The following is a 22083-nucleotide window of genomic DNA, read 5'->3' as shown; positions in this document are numbered from 1 at the left end:
TGGAATTTTATTGCTGAAAGGCACTGAGTCCAATCACCTCCTTTTACTGAGAAGATGCAGAGGAGTTATGTAACTTGTCTGACACCTAGCTAGTTAGTTACAAAATTACTCCTGGTCCTATTCTCCAAACCTCATGAAGAGGAAATGTCCTGTGGTTGTCCATGCCCTATCTTTCAGAGGACATATCATCACCGTGGGTCCACCACATTTCAGAATCAGCTTTGTGAGGCCCTTCTATCAGCCCTCACATAGAATCTACAGGAGAATACTAGTGTGGTGGGGAAAAGTTACCTCCCCATCCACAGTGTGAAGGGGCTTGACCTCTCCCTTCTGAGTAAGTAAGAGAATGGGGTGTGCTTTCAGGGCAGGAGTTCTTTTCCAGATTCTTAGGTCTCCCAAATAACATTCCTAAGCCATGTCTTGCAGCATCATGTGTATCTGAGGAACTGTGATGATTCATGTTTGGTGTTTGTTTTTATGTTACACAGTACAGAAAGTTGTATAAGCTCCTAGAATTGTCAAATGGGAAGAGTCCTAGAGATTCTTATTTCATCAATTCCTTGATTTCTCAGCTGAGAAAACTAAAACCCACAGAGATGAATTGACTTGGCAGAGATAATATTTCTTGCTTATGGTTTATAGGAAGCCAAACTTAAAACAAGTCTATAGTTGCTCATTCCTAACAATATTAACCATGCTGTTTACATAATAGTATCTGAAAACTAATTGCCTACTTTAAATGAAAAGAGAAAAGTACGAGTTTGCTCCAAAACATCTCTTAAATTTATAATTAAATGACGTGAGCTAGTTTTATAAAATATTTTATTTACAGTAGAGCTTTACAAAAATAGTCTTAAATTAATACAAATCCCTTTTGCAATATAACTTATATGACTATCTTCTCAAAAATGTGACATTCGATTATAACACATAAACTACATTTATAGTTGTTAAGTCACCTTGTAGTATAAATATGTTTTCATCATTTTTTTTGTAATAAGGTACATACCAATAACAATGAACAATGGACAACAAATCTTATTTTGTTATTCTTCCAATGTAAAATTCATCTCTGGCCAAAACAAAATTAACCAAAGAAAAGTAAAACAATTGTCCCTCTGTTCAACAATACAGTCCTTTTTAATTATTTGAGAGTTTATCTGACAGAGACACAGCATTAAACTGAAAGCACCATGGCATAAAGTCTAGTAACATTATCCTCAAAAGCTTTTTCCAATGTCTTTCCTTCAACTGTTTATTCAGTATTTGGCCAGTACAAATAAAGATTGGTCTCAACTCTCTCTTTCATTAGTCTCAAGTGTTCCTATTATGCATTGAGTTTTCAGACCTTCCCAACTGGCATGTGTTTTAAGTGTGAGTTTCTTTCTTTGGCTTCAAGTGGAGTTTCACAACATTTATGAAACATACTGAGCTCCTCCATGTGGCTGGATCTCTGTGACTCCCCACCCAACAATATTCCCCCGGATGTGACAAGACTCTGCTCCTCTGGTCTCTCTTATCTCTTCATTGCTAAGAACACTATCCCAGATATTGAAGCCTGTGAGTCTCCCAGAGAAGGCTAATGTTTCATCAAAGCCACCACCCACACAGCAGCCATTCTTTTCTTGGCCAATCTGCAGGATTCCTCCCTCAGGAACAATGTGACCTGTGGCCATCTCAACAGTGGTAGCCGCCAGTTCACCATTTACCCACAAGGATGTGAGCCCTTCCTCTGAATTCCAGGTGCCGCACAGGTGGGTCCACCTTCCCAGGGAAACCATGGCTTCAGCAACCAGTTTGTTCTCCTCTCCACCCACCACAAACACTATGGATTGGTAGCTGAGATACAACTGGATTTCATATGGATTCCTCTTTGTGCCATAGGAAAACAGGATGGTTTTGTTTAATACATCTGTGGCTTTGACCCAAATGCAGGCACTAAAAGACTCAAGCCTCATTGGTCTCACTGGATGCACGCTTCCAAAAATCTTCTTGGAACGCATTGGGAATAAAATAGCTGTTTCACAACCTAGAGTAGCAAGAAAATAAGAAGAATATTAAAGAAAATATAAATTAATTCAGAATTATTCTGGCATTAGTTATTTTAACATAAGAATTTTAATGATTACAATTGAAAGCTATGTGAAACCCTACATTACGACTTAAGAAGCTTCCACTGTAATCTCTGCAGAGCAAAGAAAATGAGAAAAAGGAAAGCCAATTGTCTTATCCAATGAAGCATCTAAATGAAGAGAAAGCATGCAAATAGAAGAGCCAACTAGTCCAAACCCACAAAATAATAAAAGCCATAACTACCTCCCCTTCCAATTTGCATATTTTCTTTGTTACTGCTTTTTTTAAAAAAAGTTGAATCACTATCAGTTAACTTCAGACAATAATTCTATAATTTCCAAGAATTCAGAACCCAACCTGGTTCTCTCTTTTTGCCACCACCAAGTTCCTAAAATAATAAACCTGTGAAATTCAGTAGACCTAGTTCGCTCCATTTAGCCTTTACCAACATGCATTTTTCAGCAAAATTCTAGGATAGTGATGTTATTGCAGAATACATTTTTTTTTTTTTTGAGACAGAGTCTCACTCTGTCACCCAGGCTGGACTGCAGTAGTGCGATCTCGACTCACTGCAACCTTCGCTTCCCAGGTTCAAGCGATTCTCCTGCCTCAGCTTCCGGAGTAGCTGGGACTACAGGTGCACACCACTGCGCCCAGCTAATTATTGTATTTTTTTTTTTTAGACACGGGGTTTCACCATGTTGGCCAGGTTGTTCTCGAACTCCTGACCTCAAGATCCGCCTGCCTCAGCCTCCCAAAATGCTGGGATTACAGGCATGAGCCACCACACCTGGCCTGCAGAATACATTTTAATACACCAAATGTTCTCAGATATTTGTAAACTTTGCAGAGTTTTTAGAAAACTACCTTTGAAAGGCAACAATGTATAATAATGATGACTAAGCTTATTGGGCATTCACTATGTATCAGATACTTTTCTAATCACTTTGTTTGTCATTTTAATCCTCATGCCAACCATAAGAGATAATCTTTTACATTCCTATTTTACAGATGAGAAAACTTAGGTAAAAGTAACTTATCTATGTTTACATAGCTGATAAGCAGTAAAACTAGAGTTTGAATTTTTGCAGTCTGGTCACAGAGGCCACGCCCTTAATCAGCACACTACAGTGCCTCGTATTAATAGAACCCCTAGATTTCTCTAGGAGGGCTAGAATCCAGATGGTGTTACTACTAATGAGCCATGCAACTTTGGATGAGCACCATAATTTCCTCTAGGCTTTAGCGTTATCTAAAAAAGGCCCTTCCATTCTGCTCCTAATATTCTGCAAGTCTGTAAGCAGCAAGTATGTAGCACTTAAGAGCTGAATAGACCAAAAATGTGTTTAAAAATTCTACCTTGTCCACATGCTTATAATTACTATTTAAGCAGTAATTGAAAATCTTTAAGAGAAGTACATTCTTTCAAGGAGCCTGGTTGGAGAACATGTTTCTGCTAAAGAGCACTTGGGAGGGGGACTTTCAAATTTGAGGTGGAAAGCTCAGTAAGTTTCCACCATTGTCCATCTCAAGGCGACTTAGCCATTTGGGAAGCTGGAGATGCTGAAACGAAAACCTTTTACATGTCCCTGGGAAAGAACAGGTGAGCTCTGCATCTATATACATATATATATATATGTATGTATACGTATATATACACACATATATACATATGTATATGTATGTATGTATACATACATATATGTATATAAATGTGTGTGTATATGTATGTATGTATACATACATATATGTATATAAATGTGTGTGTATATATATGTGTGTATGTGTATGTAGGCATTTTTTTAAAAACACCTAAATTAGGGCAGGTATAACAACCTAAAGAAGATATGCCATAAGACAGCTTTGAAAAGCAAACTCCCAGAATGGTTCCAGAATAACTGGTAAAGAGAAAGAACTTGCAGAAACCAAACATCCATGTAAAAGTGTGGTAAACTATGTCAGATTCCTACAAGTGGCTCAGGGGTAGGCTCTATCCTGAAAACATTAGACAAATATGAACCTTATCCTTTAGTATTAGGGATAGTCAAATAAAATATTGGCATTCAGATAATCATATAAAAGTAACTACAATACTAAAACACAAAACTGGCTCTGTCATGCTTTGATACTTTTTCACTAAATAATTTGAACTTTTGAAGATTTTTTAAAATTAATTTTTAATGAGGCAGTGATTCTATTTTCAAATGAAATTGCTAGGTACATCTTTTTTTCCAGCTGTGTTAATTAAAATCAAATAAAAATCATTGAAAAAAATCACCATATCCATGGGCATTTGATATAGACTCTATAAAGTTTCAGTAAAGTAGTGTTCAATCACACCTGTAATCCCAGCACTTTGGGAGGCCGTGGCGGGTGGATCACGTGGTCAGGAGATCGAGACCATCCTGGCTAACACGGTGAAACCCCGTCTCTACTAAAAATACAAAAAATTAGCCGGGTGAGGTGGCGAGCACCTGTAGTCCCAGCTACTCAGGAGGCTGAGGCAGGAGAATGGCGTGAACCCGGGAGGCGGAGCTTGCAGTGAGCCGAGATCGCGCCACTGCACTCCAGCCTGGGCGACAGAGCGAGATTCCGTCTCAAAGAAAAAAACAAAAAAGTAGTGTTCAAGAGGGTGCCTACTGCAATCGAGTTAAGTGATTTCCTCTTTAAATAAGCCCAGGCAGTCAGGATTGCATTCCAAAGCACTCCTGGATTGCATCTCAGAGACTCAGCTTCCCTCTAGGCTACACTGGCTATATAAGTTCATGGACTGGAACCGCATGTTGGCTATTTTTGGTGATCCTCTTTTGGGGACCAGGGATACCCAAAAACGAGCCTCTTAATACCTCTTTAAAATGTCAGAAACTCTCTTATGAAATGGCTTTTAACTAATAGGTTTTTCTGATTATCAAAGACCAAACAAAATTAAAACCAGGTTCTTAGGAGGCTAACAGCAGAATGGTTAGGAGCCAAGCTGGCTGGAGACCAAGAGAAGATAAATCAAAGCATATGGGTAAAAGTATTATTGGATGTAATAAGGATTAACATCTTAGAATTCAGAAATGCATCCCTCTTCTGCTCTAACTAATATGCAAAGATGAAGATAAAAAATAGAGTAATTCTTCGGTTTTTCAGGTGCATTATATGTACAATGACTTTACGTGGTTTGCGAAACACAAGACATTTCATCCATTAAAACGGCTGCAGAATTCTAATTTCTCTCCTGTCACATTGAGAATCTAGTGTACATTTGATTTTATGCTTTTTCTCCTCTGAAGCCCTATTTAGTATTTACTGACAAGCACCCCTCAAATATTTAGGAAATATGGTATGGTTTCTGTAACTTTAAATGAAACATGCTCTCATTACATAAAATTCTGTAACTTTAAATGAAACATGCTTCTTCCCCCTCCCCATCCAGCAAAAGTTGTTTTCTTGGAAATACAGGGAAGGATTCTCAGGAAAAGTGCAAGTTATATTTTCTTACCTAGGACACTGATTTTCTAATACAATCCAAAATGATTGTCACACCACCATTTCTTAGAAGTTTTGGCATACAAAGGAGTATTGATTGGCTCCAAATCTTCTATTTCTTTCTTTTAACCATCTTTAGAATGTATTATTTTGGGAACCCATGTCTGTTTGGAGATTCATGGAGTGTCACATGGGACTTTGAGAAGTTGCCTGTGGTTTGAACAGTCTCTCTCCTGCTTGGCCCCAATTCTCTGAATCCCTGGGGTGGAGCTGGGATCCCCTACACGGATTGGCTCCTACACCTGACTGTTCCACGCTGAATCCCAAACCGCACACCCTCCGACCTCCCCTGTCGCGCTAATTCCACAAACCCCGGGGGCTGGGGGACCCCTGAAGAATTCCGCTGACCCTTCGGGAGATTAGCTTTAGCCTCAAGTTTCTTGCTGAGAATGGGTGGGCGGAGAGGAGGGGCCGGCTGAGGGGCTGGAAAACATCCCTAAACGTTAGCCTGGGCCCTGAAATAGTGCGGGAAACCAGAGCTTCTCTAAAGACAGAGGCAGGATAAAATTAGAAGACGTGGAAATCCCTAACGGAGGGAAGCTGGGCGGCAAGAGGGATCACGGTTATAACGGGCCAGTGGACTCCTGCAGCGCCTAGTCGGATCGGGTGTCAGGGGCCCTAGACGTCTATTTCAAGACTGTGATGGTTACCTCCACAACTCTCTTTAGGGCTCCTTAGGACTGAGGAATACTTTTTTAAAGCCAATTTTCCCGCCTTGTATGGTGTGCCTGAGCTCTGTGACCGCGCATGCAGAAATAGGGGTGTGTGTGTGTGTGTGTATGTGTGTGTGTGTGTGCGCGCGCGCGCGCTTCCCATGAAAGCTTCCCCTAGAAGGTTGCCTGGCTTGGCTTGCCGTTACGCGCGCTCCCGGAACAAAGCCGCAGTGGGAGGTCCCGGCCCCGCTTGCCTCCTTACCTGCCGGCAGCCAGCTCCGGGCAGCCCAGCCCTGCACCGCGTGCAGGTCGGCTCGCGTCTGCCGCAGCTCCTCTAGCACCGCGGCCAGGGCGCGCCCCGCCTCCTCTGGGCGCTGCGCCTCCGCGCCCTCCAGGCGCGCCAGCCTGCGGCCCGCGTCGCGGGTCGCCTCCAGCAGCTCGTCCAGAGCACTGGTCAGCCTGGCCTCTGCGGGAGCCCCCGGCGCGCAGGGCCTCGCCAGGCTTTCCGCGAGCCGGCCCAGCTCCTCCCGCAGCCTCTGCAGCTCGCCCCGCAGGACGTCTTCCGTGGCTTGCAGCAGCATGCCCTCTCTCATCTGCGAGTTCTCCAGCATGATGAAGAGCTTGTCCCATTCCGAGTGCTCCTGACCGCAGTCGCACGGCGTGGCTAGAGTACGGGATACACACACGTTAGCAGCCCGCCCAGGCCTGCCTTGGATGTGCTTTGTAAAAGCTGACCTCCCTCGGTGGTGCCAAGTTGCAGCCCGTTCCTGGCATTCCCCTTCCCTTTAAGGACACCTCCGAAAAACAGCATGTAAATGTCTCAGAAACGACAGAAATCATTCATTCAGGTATAGATTAAGTTGTACCCTATGAAATCGCAGGTTATGTAGCTCAAAACAGTCAAATATTGACGATTTTATATGATTCAACCCATTATGTACGTTACAGAAATAACTTTGAAACCTCCATCTTTCTTCAAGTGCTTCTCACTTTTGCATAACCAGCTATAAATTTTTAACTTGTCTCACTGGCCACAAAGTATATGTGTGTTATTTAGACCAAGAGGTGGATATGTAGTCAGGGTTAGCAGAGAAACAGTTAAAGTGAACTTACGGTCCTCAGTGGGTTGGAGTCCATTGTCTATTTCGTTGTCCAAATTCACATACATGAGATCATAATCATCCGAGTTCTCGGCCAACACTGCAGACCAGAGAGCACAAAACAGAATCGCAAGGAGATGCATTGCTGGAGAGACGCAAAGTTCTTTCCACAGCTGGCGGGAGGAGACTCTCAAGTGAGCTGAGTTTGAGCGGAGCAGAGTGAGAGTGAGAGGCTGGAGCAGAGAGTCCTTAATAAATGCTGAGGAAAGCCTGAATGGGGATGAATGAGTAATGCTGGTGGCACTGCGGTAACGGGAGTTCCCCTGAATTTGGTGGGGGAGGGGGCTGAGTGGGAGGGCGAGGGAAATGTGGAAGTTGCACAATATTAAACCGCAAAGGTTTACGCTGCAGTCAGATTAATTGGAAGAGGGTCAGAGGGGAAAGAGGAGAGAAACTGGGCTTCCACTGTTCTTCTGAGAATTAGCTGTTGTAATTTGAATTGATAGCAATGGGGATGAAGGAGGGGTGGTAGGGGAGAAATTTCAGAGGGTACTGAAGCAAATCATCATTTCAGCATTTTCTGTGAGCTGTTATTATTTCACAACCCTTTATATATAGAAAACTTTCCTTGTTTCCTTTGTACACTGTTTTACAGGTTGAAACTGAAAATGGTCTGATTCCAAGATAAACCAACATATTAAGAATTGTTATGGCTCTGAAAGTCAAGTCCAATCCGAGCTATCTTGTCTTTAATACTTGTGGAGTTGCACCTATACTTTTATAGATAATTTTTTTTTTTTGAGACTGAATTTCGCTCTTGTTGCCCAGGCTGAAGTGCAATGGTGTGATCTCGGCTCACTGCAACCTCCGCCTCCTGGGTTCAAGCGATTCTCCTGCCTCAGCTTCCCGAGTAGCTGGAATTACAGGCACCCGCCACCACACCCAGTTAATTTTTGTATTTTTAGTAGGGACAGGGTTTCACCATGTTAGCCAGGCTGGTCTCGAACTCCTGACCTCAGGCGATCCACCCGCCTTCGCCTCCCAAAGTGCTAGGATTACAGGCGTGAGCCACCTCACCCGGCCTATGACAAACAACACAGTACAACTGGGTAAACCTAGAATGGGGAAAAAAAGCTGGGGGAAAAAAGGAATATACTTATTTAGTTATTTAGGTATGTTTCTTTTCATAACTTGGTATTATATGGACATTATATTGTTCTACAAGGTTTCGAGGCAAGGATCATGTTTTAAAAGTAAACTTAGAGATTTCTGCTTCTAACAATATATACAGGTCTGTGTTCACATGATATTAATAAAAACTTAAAAGGTACAGATGAGCTCCCATTAAAGTAAGGGGAAAATCCAGGAGCCAAAGATAGAGAGGAAAGCAAAAACAACAATCCCATGAGCTGATGCTAGGGCCCCTCTGGCATAGGAGTGAAGTGAGATAGGGGTTATTAGTTCTATAACCACCAAATGTTGATGACCATGTGGAAGCAAAGCTTAGGCCAAAGGTGGAGAGTTAGAAGGGAGATCCTCATGAAAGCCAGGACCCTCAGAGGGTTACCTACTGTATTTCAGTAGGTACAATCCCACTCTGCCCTAGCACAAAGAGGTAGGAAGCAATCATGTCTCTCTTTGAACTCTACAAGGTCCCTCTGAGTTTGTGAAATTGGGCCTGCCCTCAGATATGTTTAGAATTCAAATATATACTATCTGCCACTGTGAAAAAAAAAAGAATTCACAATGATATTTGAACATATGAGGAAGCAAACCACTATAAATGAGAATCAGCAGAAACCAAAAAGGATTAGACACCTCTCCCCAAGAACTTCATTTAGTTGAAATATCAGCCAAAAACTAGAAAATAAATATGTTTAAAACTATTGAAGCTCTAAAAGAAGGAATTGAAAATATGAGAAAAGAATAAGACATTGTCAAAAAGAAAAAGGCTAGGTGATTTTTTTTAAAGAACCAAATAAAACTTCTAGAATTAAAAAAAAAAAGTTAATTGAAAATTTTAAAAGCTCAAGGCATGGATTAAGTGGCAAATTAGGCAAAGCTGAAAAGAATATTAATGAACTGGAAGACAGATATAAGGAAATAATCTAAAATGTGCTGCTTTTATGTTCAGTAATAGGATTCTAAAATCATTTCATTGTTCAGGAGGACGAAAAAGAAATTAATTAATTTTGCTTTGCTCAAAAATATTTGTTATAATTTTAAGGACAACCACCAAACGGACATAGGCATCCGAATAGAAGGAGCAGGGGGAATTTTTAAAGAAAGACTTGATCTATGAAAAAAAAATCAATGAAGGAGGAAAGAAAAGCACAGAGAAGGATAAGTTAAAAGTACAATATTATTTGCTAAAATTAAATCAAAATATACCAATAATTACCATAAATATTAATGAAACACATTTTCCAGTTAAGAGACAAATATTTCTATTTGTCATATAGAAATATTTTAGTCTGGGCTCACGTTCAGAATCCCAGTACTTTGGGAGGCCAAAGTAGGAGGATCACTTGAAGCCAGGAGTTTGAGACCAGCCTGATCAACATAGCAAGACCCTCATCTGCACAAAAAATTTAAAAATTAGCCTGGTGTGGTGATGTGCATCTGTAGTCTCAGCTACTCAGGAGGCTGAGGCAGGAGGATCACTTGAGCCTGGGAAGTGGAGGCTGCAGTGAGCTGTGATCACACCACTGCATTCCAGCCTGGGCGACAGAATGAGACCCTGAAAAAAAGAAAAGGAGAGAGAGAGAGAGAAGAAATATTTTAAAAATCCAGCTATACATCACTTACAAAAGCTACGCATAAAACATAAAGTAGAAATGTTAAAAGTTAAAAACTTTAAATTGGAGGGGAGGAAGAGAACACACCAAGCAAGTATTATTCAAAAAAGCTAGCATAGCAGTAGTAATATCAGTAAAAAATAGACTTAGGCAAAAGAGGATAGTTAAATTATGATACAAAGAAATACTTTAACAGGAAGATATCTCTGAATTATCTAGTAATATAGTTTCAAAAAATATAAACCAAAGGTTGACAGAATTATAAGGAGAAATGGGCAAATCCATAATCATGGAGGGAGATTTTAACAAAGCTGATAAGTTCACCTATATCATAACTGATCATTCAAATGTGAAAAAAAAAAAGCCTGCCAAAGGATACAGAAACTTAAACTACATAACTTAAAGCTTGATATAATGAAGTATATAGACTACTGCCCAGATGGTTTGATGGACAAGTTCTACCAAACATTCAAGGAACACATAATCCCCGTTTTGTACAAACTGCTTCTGAGAATAGAGTGTTCAGGAATGTGCTAAATTCGTTTTACATGTCTACTAAGTATGATACCAAAAAGAGAAAAGGACAACACAAGAAAGGAAAACTGCAATCTGTCTCATTAAGAATGTTGATGCAACAGCTCTAAATAAAGTATTAGCCAAACACAGCAATATGCATAAAAATACACATTATGCACAGCAATGTGCATAAAAATATATCATAAGCAAGTTGAGTTTATTCCAAGACTGCAAGATTGATTAAATGTTAGAATAGCTGTTAACTTATTACATTAACAGTTTAAAGGAGAAGAATCATCATATCAACAGATGAGAAGAATGTTTGATAAAATTCAGCACTCAAAATAATCAAACTAGAAAGCAGACAGGAACTTACTTAAACTGAAAAAAACATAAATACCAAAACCTATAGAAACAGATACATATGTAATTGTAAATCCTTGGAAACATACTTTTGAAAAACAGGATTAACACAAGGATACCCGTGGACAGTGACTCTATTCATCAAAGTGTGTATTGGAAGTCCCTGCCTATAAAGTAGGACATAAGGACATAAGGACATAAGGAGAAGAAACATAAGGATTAGGATGGAAAGAAATGAAGTTGTTATTATTTATCATGAGTGGATCATCTACATACAGAAAAATCTAAGAGACTCAAAAGACATATTAATAAGAACTGAGCAACTTTTGTTGGATATAAGATCAACATACAAAAATCTATTGCTTTATTAATACCAGCAGATAAATTGAAAATGCCTTTGAAAATAAAGTTTTCATTTACAGTAGCAAAAATAGCTATGGGATACCTAAGCAACAATTTAACATAAGACACAGCTAATTATAACACCTTATTTAAAAACATAAAAAGATCTACATAGACAGAAAGATAAATTATCTCCTTAAATGAGAAGACTCAGTTTTACAAAGATGTCAGTTATGCCAAATTAGTCAATATGTTCAATATGAAAAAGAAGTCCCAGTCTGGTTTTTCAAGGATGTTGACAGACTGATACTAAAATTTGTATAGAGTAGCCAAGAAGAGCTTGAAGAAGTAGGAGGTCAGGAAGTAGGTCCTATGGGATATAATGATTTATTATAAAATTATTGTAATTAAGAAAATGTAGACTTGATGAAGAGATGGATAAATGCCAGAAACAGACCCAGACACATATGGAAAACCTAATATATGAAAGAGGTGTGGCAAATCAGAAGAGTAACAATTGACTACTCAATAGAAAAAATTATTTGTATACAAAGAAAAATATATAATTAAACTTCTTCCTCCTATGTACCAAAGTCATTTCCAGACAGATTAAAGACAACTACAAGAAAGCAAAACCATAATGCCTTTAAGAGAAAATATAGGAGAATATTTTTATGAACCTGGAATACAGAAAGATTTCTAACAAAAAAACCTAAACCATGAAGTAAAAAAATGAAAACAGTTGACTATATTAAGAATATAATTTTAAATCAATAAATCAAAAATTCATTCAGTAGCTCAGAATAATTAAGGAACTTCTAAAAATTAATAAGAAAAAATGTCAACATCCTAATAACATATAGGCAAAGAATGTGAATGGCCAAATCACAAGTGAGGAAATCACCTATAAATATATGAAAAGGGCTGGGTGTGGTGGCTCACGCCTGTAATCCCAGCACTTTGAGAGGCTGAGGCGGGCAGATCACAAGGTCAGGAGTTTGAGACCAGCCTGGCCAACATAGTGAAACTCCATCTCTACTAAAAATACAAAAAAATTAGCTGGGTGTGTTGGCAGGCACCTGTAATCCCAGCTATTTGGGAGGCTGAGGCAGGAGAATCACTTGAACCCATGAAGCGGAGGTTGCAGTGAGCCAAGATCACGCCACTGCACTCCAGCCCAGACAACAGTGTGAGACTCCATCTCAGAAACAATTATATATATATGTATATATATAATTTGTTATATATAATATATAACAAGTAATTGGGAAATGAAAATTAAAGCAAAAATATTAGATACATCCCATCAGATTAGCAAACACCAATGTCTGTCACAACCAAATGCTGGCAAGAATGTGGACCAACAGAAACACTCATGCTGCTGGTGGGAGTAGATTGTCATAATCTTGGTGGTAGGCAGAATACTGGTCCCCCAAAGATGTCCATGTTCTAATCCCCGGAACCTATGAACATGTTATGTAATATGCATTTCAGATAGAATTAAGGTTGCTAAATAAGATAGGGAGATAATCCTAGATTATTCAGTTAAACCCAATACAATCACAAGGGTCCTTAAAAGTGGAAAAGGGAAGCAGAAGAGAGAATCAAGGGGAGAGATGAGATGAAGGAACAGGGATCAGAGAGATGCCATGTTGCTGGCTGTGAAGATGGAGAAAGGGGCCACAAACCAAGAAATTCAGGCAGCCTCTAAAAGCTGGATGTATTAGTCTGTTTTCACACTGCTATAAAGATACTACCTGAGACTGGGTAATTTATGGAGAAAAGAGGTTTAATTGACTCAGTTCCACGTGGCTGAGGAGGCCTCAGGAAACTTACAATCCTGGCGGAAAGCAAAGGGGAAACAAGGCACGTCTTACATGGCAGCAGGAGTGAGGGAGAGTACAGCGGAAACTGCCACTTTTAAACCATCAGATCTCATGAGAACTCCCTCACTATCATGAAAACAGCATGGATAAAACTACCCTTATGATCCAACCTCCTCCCACCAGGTCCCTCCCTTGACACGTGAGGATTACAATTCAAGATGAGATTTAGGTGGGGACATGGAGCCAAAGCATATCACTGGTTAAGCCAAGGAAACAAATTCTCTCCTAGAGCATCCAGGAAGGAACCCAGCCCTGGGCACACATTGATTTTAACTTCGGGAGACTTATGTCAGACTTCTGAACTACAGAAATATAAGATAATAAATTTGTGTTATTTTAGGCCACTAATTTTGAGATAATTTCTAATAACAGCTATAGAAAATGAATACAACTGCTTCACAAAGAAATTTTGGAACATCTACAAAGTCAACTCCTAGGGACATACTCAGTGCTTTGCCACTTAACTATTTGGTCCATGGACCATCAGTGTCACCTGAGAGCTTGTTAGAAATTCAGACGCTCAAACCCTACCTCCAACCTGTTGAATCAACATCTGTGTTTTAAAGATATGCCCAGGTGACTTCTAAGCACATTAGACTCAGAAGCACTACCCTAAGAAATATCTCCCATTTTTGCACAAAGAGACAGTTATTTCAGCATTATTGATTAAGGCAATGAATAATAATAACAACATAATGTCTTTCAATCACAGAGAGTATATGAATAAGTTGTTGCATATTTATACACTGGAATAACACATGGCTGTGAGAGTAAATGAAGGAGAGCTTCTTGGAGATATAACTTCTACAAAATGTTGAATAGGAAAAAAATATGTTGTGAAGGGATGTGTAGAGTATGATGGTATTCATATAAAATTTTAAAGCATCCAAAACAATACTATATAATGTTTATTGATACATTGCATGTAATTAAAGTGTAAAAATACTTATGGAGATCATAAATACTCCCTTTAGGATGATGGTTGCCTCTGGGGAGAAAAGGAAACAAATGGGATGAAAAGCAATTATTATATAAGGTTAAGTTTTGACAAATCTGGTTGGTAGGCACACCGATGTTCCTTATATTATTGCCTACATTTGTTTGATGACTTGAACTATTTCATAATTTAAAAGAAGGTATTATTGACTAATGGAATTTATAAGATTTCTGCAAAAGTTCTGCATTTGTTTTTTGTATTGTTTGATTGAAATTCAAGTCAGCTGAAAATGACTAATCTGGGGTTTTTCCCTTCAAGGCTCCCAGGGCCTCTGTAGTGAGTTTTGTACCGAAATGCCATGCAACAGTTTCCTGTCTTAGACTGCAACTACAGTCCCTTTTAATGTGACCATTTTTAGCAGTTGATCAGTATGTCCTCATAACTAAGTTCTATAATCTAACATGGGCTTTACAAATTGGGTATTGCATTAAAAAATTCCTGATCTTTTAAGGAGACGCTCATAGTAAAATAAACAGAAAACAAAACAAATTGTTGAAAATTAAACTATTGAAAATAAATACTGATGAACACAACCTTTTAAAAGAAAACTCTAAATATTTCCAACAACTTGTATTCTGGGGAACATGATAAAACCTGTTTTAGATTTATTCTATGAACTACATGTGGAAAAAACAATTCTCATTTTTTATTATCTCCAAATTCATTCAATTCATTCAGTTTCATCCAGAATCACGCTTTCGTTAAATTAAGATATTGATATTCTGAAAATTCTGGCCTTCTTTCTTTAATGATCATATCTAAATTGTCTTTTATATATAGGCATGTTCCTACCATTTAATTAAGGTCCATATATGTGTAATTCCTTCTTATTTGATTCTTTCTGTGTATGGCTTCTATATACAAAGCCAAATTTAAAGTAAAAGTAGAGTCAAAAAAATTCTTGTTCAAAAAATCCCTAGAAACCAATTCCCCTGCGACATTTAAGTACTTGTGAGGATTTTGAGAAAAAAAATCTATACCATAGAGTGATAAGCAGATGTTGCCCATATGTTGATTGCAGATAAGTTTCTATATGTTATGTAATAGTTTTCTTGAGGTTTTGCCATTATAAATCTAGTTGTCTATACATATCTTTGAGGAAATTATGCGTGACAAATCAGCTGAGGCTAAACTTCCCTTGAAATAGTGCAGAAATTGGGGATTTAAATTTGCATTACTACTTCTTAAACTATTCATAAAATAAGGCATAGTTTCTGTATGTGAGTTGTCTAAATTATGATTCTGTGTCTTCCAGGAATGTGAATTCATTCCTTTGCACTTTTTTTGTTGTTCAGTTTCATTTAGGTCCATGATTACAGCACTGCTTAGTTTTCATTTAAACATCGTTTAAATTTTGTTTATCATCAGGAATTCTTTATTGGAACTGTTTCCTTCTCAAGGGTGTGGTCTGATTACTGTCAAAGTTCCTCTATCCCCATGGTGCGTTACTTAGGAACATTTTTCATTAGTTAATGGTGCTGATTATATCATAAAATATTTCCTTTTGTGGAATCGGATTAAATCACATTTTAATCTCAGAATAAGGTACCATGTTATTTTTAGCAAAAGAATTGGCCATCAGTCTGTGCTATTTAATGTGTAAGTGCAAATATTATTACATTGGTAATAATGTTATTTCTGTTGCTCATGGCCTGATAAAGTCATCATTCCCTTTATTGTTCCCTCAACAGGTAACACCATGTTGTTGAGAGTGTTACCTGCTGTGTATGAAAAGCAGCCTCAGCCAATTAATAGACACCTGACAGAACTCCTGGCCTTGATGTCTCAGCTGGAACAGCCAGAACAATACCATCTACTACGGCTTTTGCATGTAGCAGCAAAGAAAAAACAACTGGAGGTAAAAAGTACATTGTATATGTCATGGTCCACACAACCAGGCATGTTTGTGTGTGAACAGCGTATGTGCTTAGGATTTCCTGTCTCATACATTTACAAATGTCCATTTTTTTAAGTGAAAGCGCTCATCTACTTACTATGTTTGTATAATGAGAAACTGGCTCATGAAATTATGGAGGCTAAGAAGTCCCATCTGTCATCTGCAAGCTAGATGCCAAGGAAAACCAGTGGCATAGTTTCAATTCAAGTCTGAAAGCCTGAGAATTGGAGAGCTGATGGCATAAGTTACAGTCTGAGGACAGGAGAAGACCAATGTTCCAGCTCACAAAATCAGGCAGAGAGAGTAAATTCTCCCTTCCTCCACCTTTTTGTTCTATTCGGGCCCTCAGTTAATTGGATGAGGCCCACCCATATTGCAGGGGCAATCTGCTTTATTCAGTCTACCCATTCAAATGCTAATCTCATCTGAAATAATCCTCACAGACACACCCAGAAATAATGTTTAATCAAATATCTGGGTGCCCCATGACCCAGTCAAGTTGACACATAAAATTAACCATCACAGGCAGAGCATGGTGGCTCCTGCCTGTAATTTCAACATTTTGGGAGGCTGAGGTGGGTGAATCACTTGAGGCCGGTAGTTTGAGGCCAGCCTGGACAACATGGTGAAACTCTGTCTATACAAAAAATACAAAAATTAGCAGGGCATGGAGGAGGCACCTGTAGTCCCAGCGACTCAGGAGGCTGAGGTGGGAGAATCACCTGAGCCAGGGAAGTTGAGGCTACAGTGAGCCAAAATCATGCCACTGCACTCCAGCCTGGGTGACAGAGTGAGACCTTGCCTTAAAAATAAATAGATAAATATTAACCAGACAGATACAGTAATGAAAAGCAACAAATGGGCCAGGTGCAGTGGCTCACGCCTGTAATGCCAGCACTTTGGGAGGTCGAGGCTGGTGGATCACAAGGTCAGGAGTTCAAGACCAGCCTGGCCAAGATGGTGAAACCCTGTCTCTACTAAAAATACAAAAATTAGGCTGGGTGTGGTGGCTCACGCCTGTAATCCCAGCACTTTGGGAGGCTGAGGCAGGCAGATCACGAGGTCAGGAGTTCAACCAACATGACCAACACAGTGAAACCCTGTTTCTACTAAAAATACAAAAGCTAACTGGGCATGGTGGTGCGTGAATGTTATCCCAGCTACTCAGGAGGCTGAGGCAGGAGAATCGCTTGAACTTGGGAGGCGAAGGTTGCAGTGAGCCAAGATTGCACCACTGCGCTCCAGCCTGGGCAACAGAGCAAGACTCTATCTCAAAAAAAAAAAAAAAGAAAAGAAAAAAGAAAAATTAGCCAGGTGCGGTGGCGGGAGCCTGTAATCCCATCTACTTGGGAGGCTGAGGCAGGAGAATCGCTTGAACCTGGGTGGCAGAGGTTGCAGTGAGCTGAGATTGAGCCACTGCACTCCAGCCTGGGTGACAGAGTGAGACTCTGTCTCAAAAAAAAAAAAAAAAAAAGCAACAGATTTGCGAATCTGTGGCTATTGTAGAATGTTGTTAAAGAAAGTTTAATGTCGTCATGCAGTTCTAGGAATCTGTAGTTTCTCAGGTAAGACCAAGAGAAAGACCTACACTTAACTTTATTTGTGAATTAATCAGCCTATAGTGAGAGCAAAGGTTCATTTTCCAGATAGCAAATCAGTTATTGTTCTTTGGATTCAAGTAGAAGATTTTAACAATTAGGATGCTTACGATTATCAGTAATAGAACACCCAAACCACAGTAGTTTCATCAAGGAAAGGAATTTATAGCTAATGTGATGGGAAAAAATAAGATGAGGTTTGGTTCAAAAATAATGTGAACAAACAATTTCTCTATTTTGATTTCTCAGATTTGACTTCTAGGCTCCCATTTTCCACAGGCTTTCTCCCTGTCATCTCCAAATAGGTGCTAGGGGCTCTCTTGGCACTATGCTTCTCCTACATCTATCACTGCCACCAACATCCAACAGAAGTCTTGATATTCTGTCTGTTTTGGATGCATGCTCTACCCCTAGAGCTTCTGTTGAACTGGAGGATACACAGACAGAAACTAGAGGCTGCCAGGAAGAGGGAATTCGAAATGGATTCTGGAGGGTACCAATGTATTAGTCCATTTTCATGCTGCTGATAAAGATATACCCAAGACTGGGAAGAAAAAGAGGTTTAATTTGACTTACAGTTCCACATGGCTGGGGAGGCCTCAGAATCATGGTGGGAGGCAAAAGGCACTCCTTACATGGTGGCAGGAAGAGAAAATGAGGAACCCCATGCAAAAGCAGAAACCCCTGATAAAACCATCAGATCTCATGAGACTTATTCACTACCATGAGAACAGTATGGGGGAAACCACCCTCATAATTCAAATTATCTCCCACTGCGTCCCTCCCACAACATTTGGGCATTGTGGGAGTACAATTCAAGATGAGATTTTGGTGGGGACACTGAGCCAAACCATAACATTACATCCCTGGCCCATCCAAATCTCATGTCCTCACATTTCAAAACCAACCATGCCTTCTCAGCAGTCCCCCAAAGTTTTAACTCATTTCAGCATTAACACAAAAATCCACAGTCCAAAATCTTATCTAAGACAAGGCAAGTGCCTTCTGCTTATGAGCCTGTAAAATCAAAAGCAAGTTGGTTACTTCCTAGATACAGGCATTGGGTAAATATAGCTGTTCCAAATGGGAGAAATTGGCCAAATCCAGGGGCTACAGGTCCCACGCAAGTCTGAAATTCAGCAGGGCAGTCAAATATTAAAGCTCCGAAATGATCTCCATTGACTCCATGTCTCGCATCCGAGTCACACTGATGCAAGGGTTCCCATGGTCTTGGGCAGCTCCACCCCTGTGACTTTTCAAGGTACAGCCTCCCTCCTGGCTGCTTTCACAGGCTGGTGCCCCAGTAGGGACTCTGTGTGGAGGCTCTGACCCCACGTTTCCCTTCTGCACTGCCTTAGGAGAGGTTCTCCATGAGAGCCCTACCCCTGCAGCAAACTTCTGTCTGGACGTCCAGGCATTTCCATACAGCCTCTGAAATCTAGGCAGAGGTTCCCAAACCTCAATTCTTGACTTTTGTGCACCCACAGGATCAACACCACATGGAAGTTGTCAAGGCTTGGGGTTTGCACCTTCTGAAGTCATGGCCCGAGCTGTACTTTGGCCCCTTTCAGTCATGGTGGGAGTGTCTGGGACACAGGGAACCAAGTCCCTAGACTGCACACAGCGTGGGGGCCCTAGGCCTTGCCCATGAAACCATTTTTTCTTCCTAGGTCTCTGGGCCTGTGATGAGGGGGGCTGCCATGAAGACCTCTGAAATGCCCTGGACACATTTTCCCCATTGTCTTGGGGATTAACATTTGACTCCTTGTTACTTATGTAAATTTCTGCATCCGGCTTGAATTTCTCCTCAGAAAATGGGTTTTTCTTTTCTTTCACATTGTTGGCTGCAAATTTTCCAAACTTTTATGCTCTGCTTCCCTTATAAAACTGAATGTCCTTAACAGCACCCAAGTCACCTCTTGAATGCTTTGCTGCTTAGAAATTTATTTGCCAGATACCCTTAATAATCTCTCTCAAGTTCAAAGTTCCAGAAATCCCTAGGGCAGGGGCAAAATGCTACCAGTCTCTTTGCTAAAACATAACAAGCGTCACCTTTGCTGTAGTTTCCAACAAGTTTCTCATCTCCATCTGAGACCACCTCAGCCTGGACCTTATTGTCTATATCCCTATCAGGGTTTTGGTCAAAGCTATTCAACAAGTCTCTAGGAAGTTCCAAATTTTCCCACATTTTCCTGTTTTCTTCTGAGCCCTCCAAACTGTTCCAACCTCTGCCTGTTACCCAGTTCCAAAGTCACGTCCACAGTTTCAGGTATCTTTTCAGCAACGCCCCACTCTACTGGTACCAATTTACTGTATTAGTCCATTTTCATGCTGCTGATAAAGACATACCCAAGACTGGGAAGAAAAAGAGGTTTAATTCGACTTACAGTTCCACATGGCTAGGGAGGCCTCAGAATCATGGCAGGAGGCAAAAGGCACTTCTTACGTGGTGGCAGTAAGAGAAAATGAGGAATATGCAAAAGTGGAAACCCCTGATAAAACCATCAGATCTCGTGAGACTTATTCTCTACCATGAGAACAGTTTGGGGGAAACTGCCCCCATTATTCAAATTATCTCCCACCAGGTCCCTCCCACAACATGTGGGAATTATGGGAGTACAATTCAACATGAGATTTGGGTGAGGACACAGAGCCAAACCATATCAACCAACATGTGTGCACAGTGAATATGAATTGTTAGTCCAAGGTTATTCAATTATGGTTGTCCCATTTCTTTATAGTTTCACTATCCACCACTTGAAAAAAAATCAATGCTTAAGTGAAGACTGGAACATTTGTATTCAACATACAAATTACTCAAAGAAAGGCAAGAAAGAATAGTTATATGCATAATTAGCCACAATAGACTGCAAGCTCCTTTGACAAGAAATGATTTCTTCCTTCCTCTGTATCTTAGACTTTTCCATAGTATCTGATAGTGCTCAATAAACATTCATAGAACCAAACTGACAATAAACATAGAATCAAATTAAACAAGGTGATAAATTCTTTGCAAATGGCATAAACAGAGATGGGGGTAATGAATTCTACTTTAGAGGAAAATAGATGCCATGAAGTCCCACAAAGGGTGTGACATCAGGCCATATCCTGAAGAATGCATACTTTTATGCAGATGATTCAGAGCTGGGAATCTTGAATATTGGAAAGCAGAATTCACAGGAAGCTTCAGGAGATGAGACCAACAAGGATGACCAATGCCTGAGCCTCACTCCCAGGGATTTTGGTTCAGTAGGTTCAGTAGACACAGTTGGGGACCCCAACTGTGTCTTTTTACAAGTACCCATATGGTGCTGCTGCTATTGCTTCAAGGGACAACATTTTGAGGAGCAAGGCTAGAGCTCAGGCAGAGGACTGGGGAATTCTGTGTTACTGGTATGCACTGTCCCTTTTGCACATAGAGCAATATGTCGTTATTTTTGCATGACTGTTTCTTTCAGTGCACTATAAACTCCTTAAGGTACATAGGACTCTTATCTACATATTCATATGCACTCCCTGGTGTAGTGCTGGGTTACATAGTAGGATTCTAATAAAAAAAGTTATTGAATTAAGAAATGAACAAATTAACAAGAGACAAAACTAGTGAAGACATGAAGAACGAGGAAAAGTCATGCTGTATTCTCCAAAGGGGAAAAAGTGGCTCAACAGGGTCAAGGTCTAGAGAAGTAAAAAAGACAAGAGACAGGCATTGACCTTGGATTTGGCAATTGGGGCTCACCAGTTGTATCTTTTTTATAAAAGGCAGCATCATTGAGGCAGGGTGGGAGAAGTCAGTCATTTATTGTGGATTGCATATGGAAGGGAAGGTTAGGAAAGGATCATGTGAGTATGGACTGCCAATTCAGGAAGTTTAGAAAAAACAAGGAGAGTTAAAGACACAATAAGAATAAAGGGATTGAAGATGTGAGAGGAAATAGGAGACAGAACAAGGTGCTGGAGGAAGATGGGGAATGTATTCCAGAGCACAAATGAGAGAACCAATTTTGGAAAGGATTGAGGACAGAAAGGATGAGCAAAACTGCAGTAGAGTTTGGGGTGAGGAGTGGAATTGAAGGATTACTGGATCACCTAGAGCAGAGGTCCCCAACTGGGGAAATAACTGGGCAGCTTCCACTTCCACTGTAGAGAAGGCTACAAGAGGAGGAGTTTCCTCAGTGCTGGTCCCAGCAGGCAGGGGAGGGTAGACAATGGCACTAATAGTGACTGAGCTCATACCATGTACCAGGCACTATGTAGGTGTATCACAGACATCTCGTTTATTTCCCACAACAAGCTTTTTGTTTTATAAATAGAGAAGCCAATGTT

General features: G+C 40.1%; 2 protein-coding genes across 11 annotated transcripts in view; one reads left to right on the top strand and one right to left on the bottom strand.

Annotated features, from left to right (window-relative positions):
• The window catches only part of VEPH1 (ventricular zone expressed PH domain containing 1), a 246924-nt gene that overhangs the window by 59107 nt on the left and 165734 nt on the right, over positions 1–22083 (top strand). For all 10 annotated transcript variants that reach the window (XM_054681217.2, XM_054681216.2, XM_001152941.6 and 7 more), the window contains one exon: positions 15954–16120. In XM_054681217.2, coding sequence (XP_054537192.1) covers positions 15954–16120 — 167 coding nt within the window. The remainder of the gene's footprint in view (positions 1–15953; positions 16121–22083) is intronic.
• Positions 806–7596, bottom strand: PTX3 (pentraxin 3). The gene is made up of 3 exons (XM_516838.7): positions 7374–7596; positions 6523–6924; positions 806–2029 (listed from the first exon to the last, which is right to left on the bottom strand). Exons 1-3 carry the CDS (start codon positions 7501–7503, stop codon positions 1416–1418), a joined length of 1146 nt encoding a protein of 381 aa, XP_516838.2. The 5' UTR covers positions 7504–7596; the 3' UTR covers positions 806–1415.

The sequence above is a fragment of the Pan troglodytes genome, chromosome 2, assembly GCF_028858775.2.
Source record: "Pan troglodytes isolate AG18354 chromosome 2, NHGRI_mPanTro3-v2.0_pri, whole genome shotgun sequence".
NCBI lineage: Eukaryota > Metazoa > Chordata > Mammalia > Primates > Hominidae > Pan > Pan troglodytes.
This window is presented reverse-complemented; position numbering and strand designations above follow the sequence as displayed.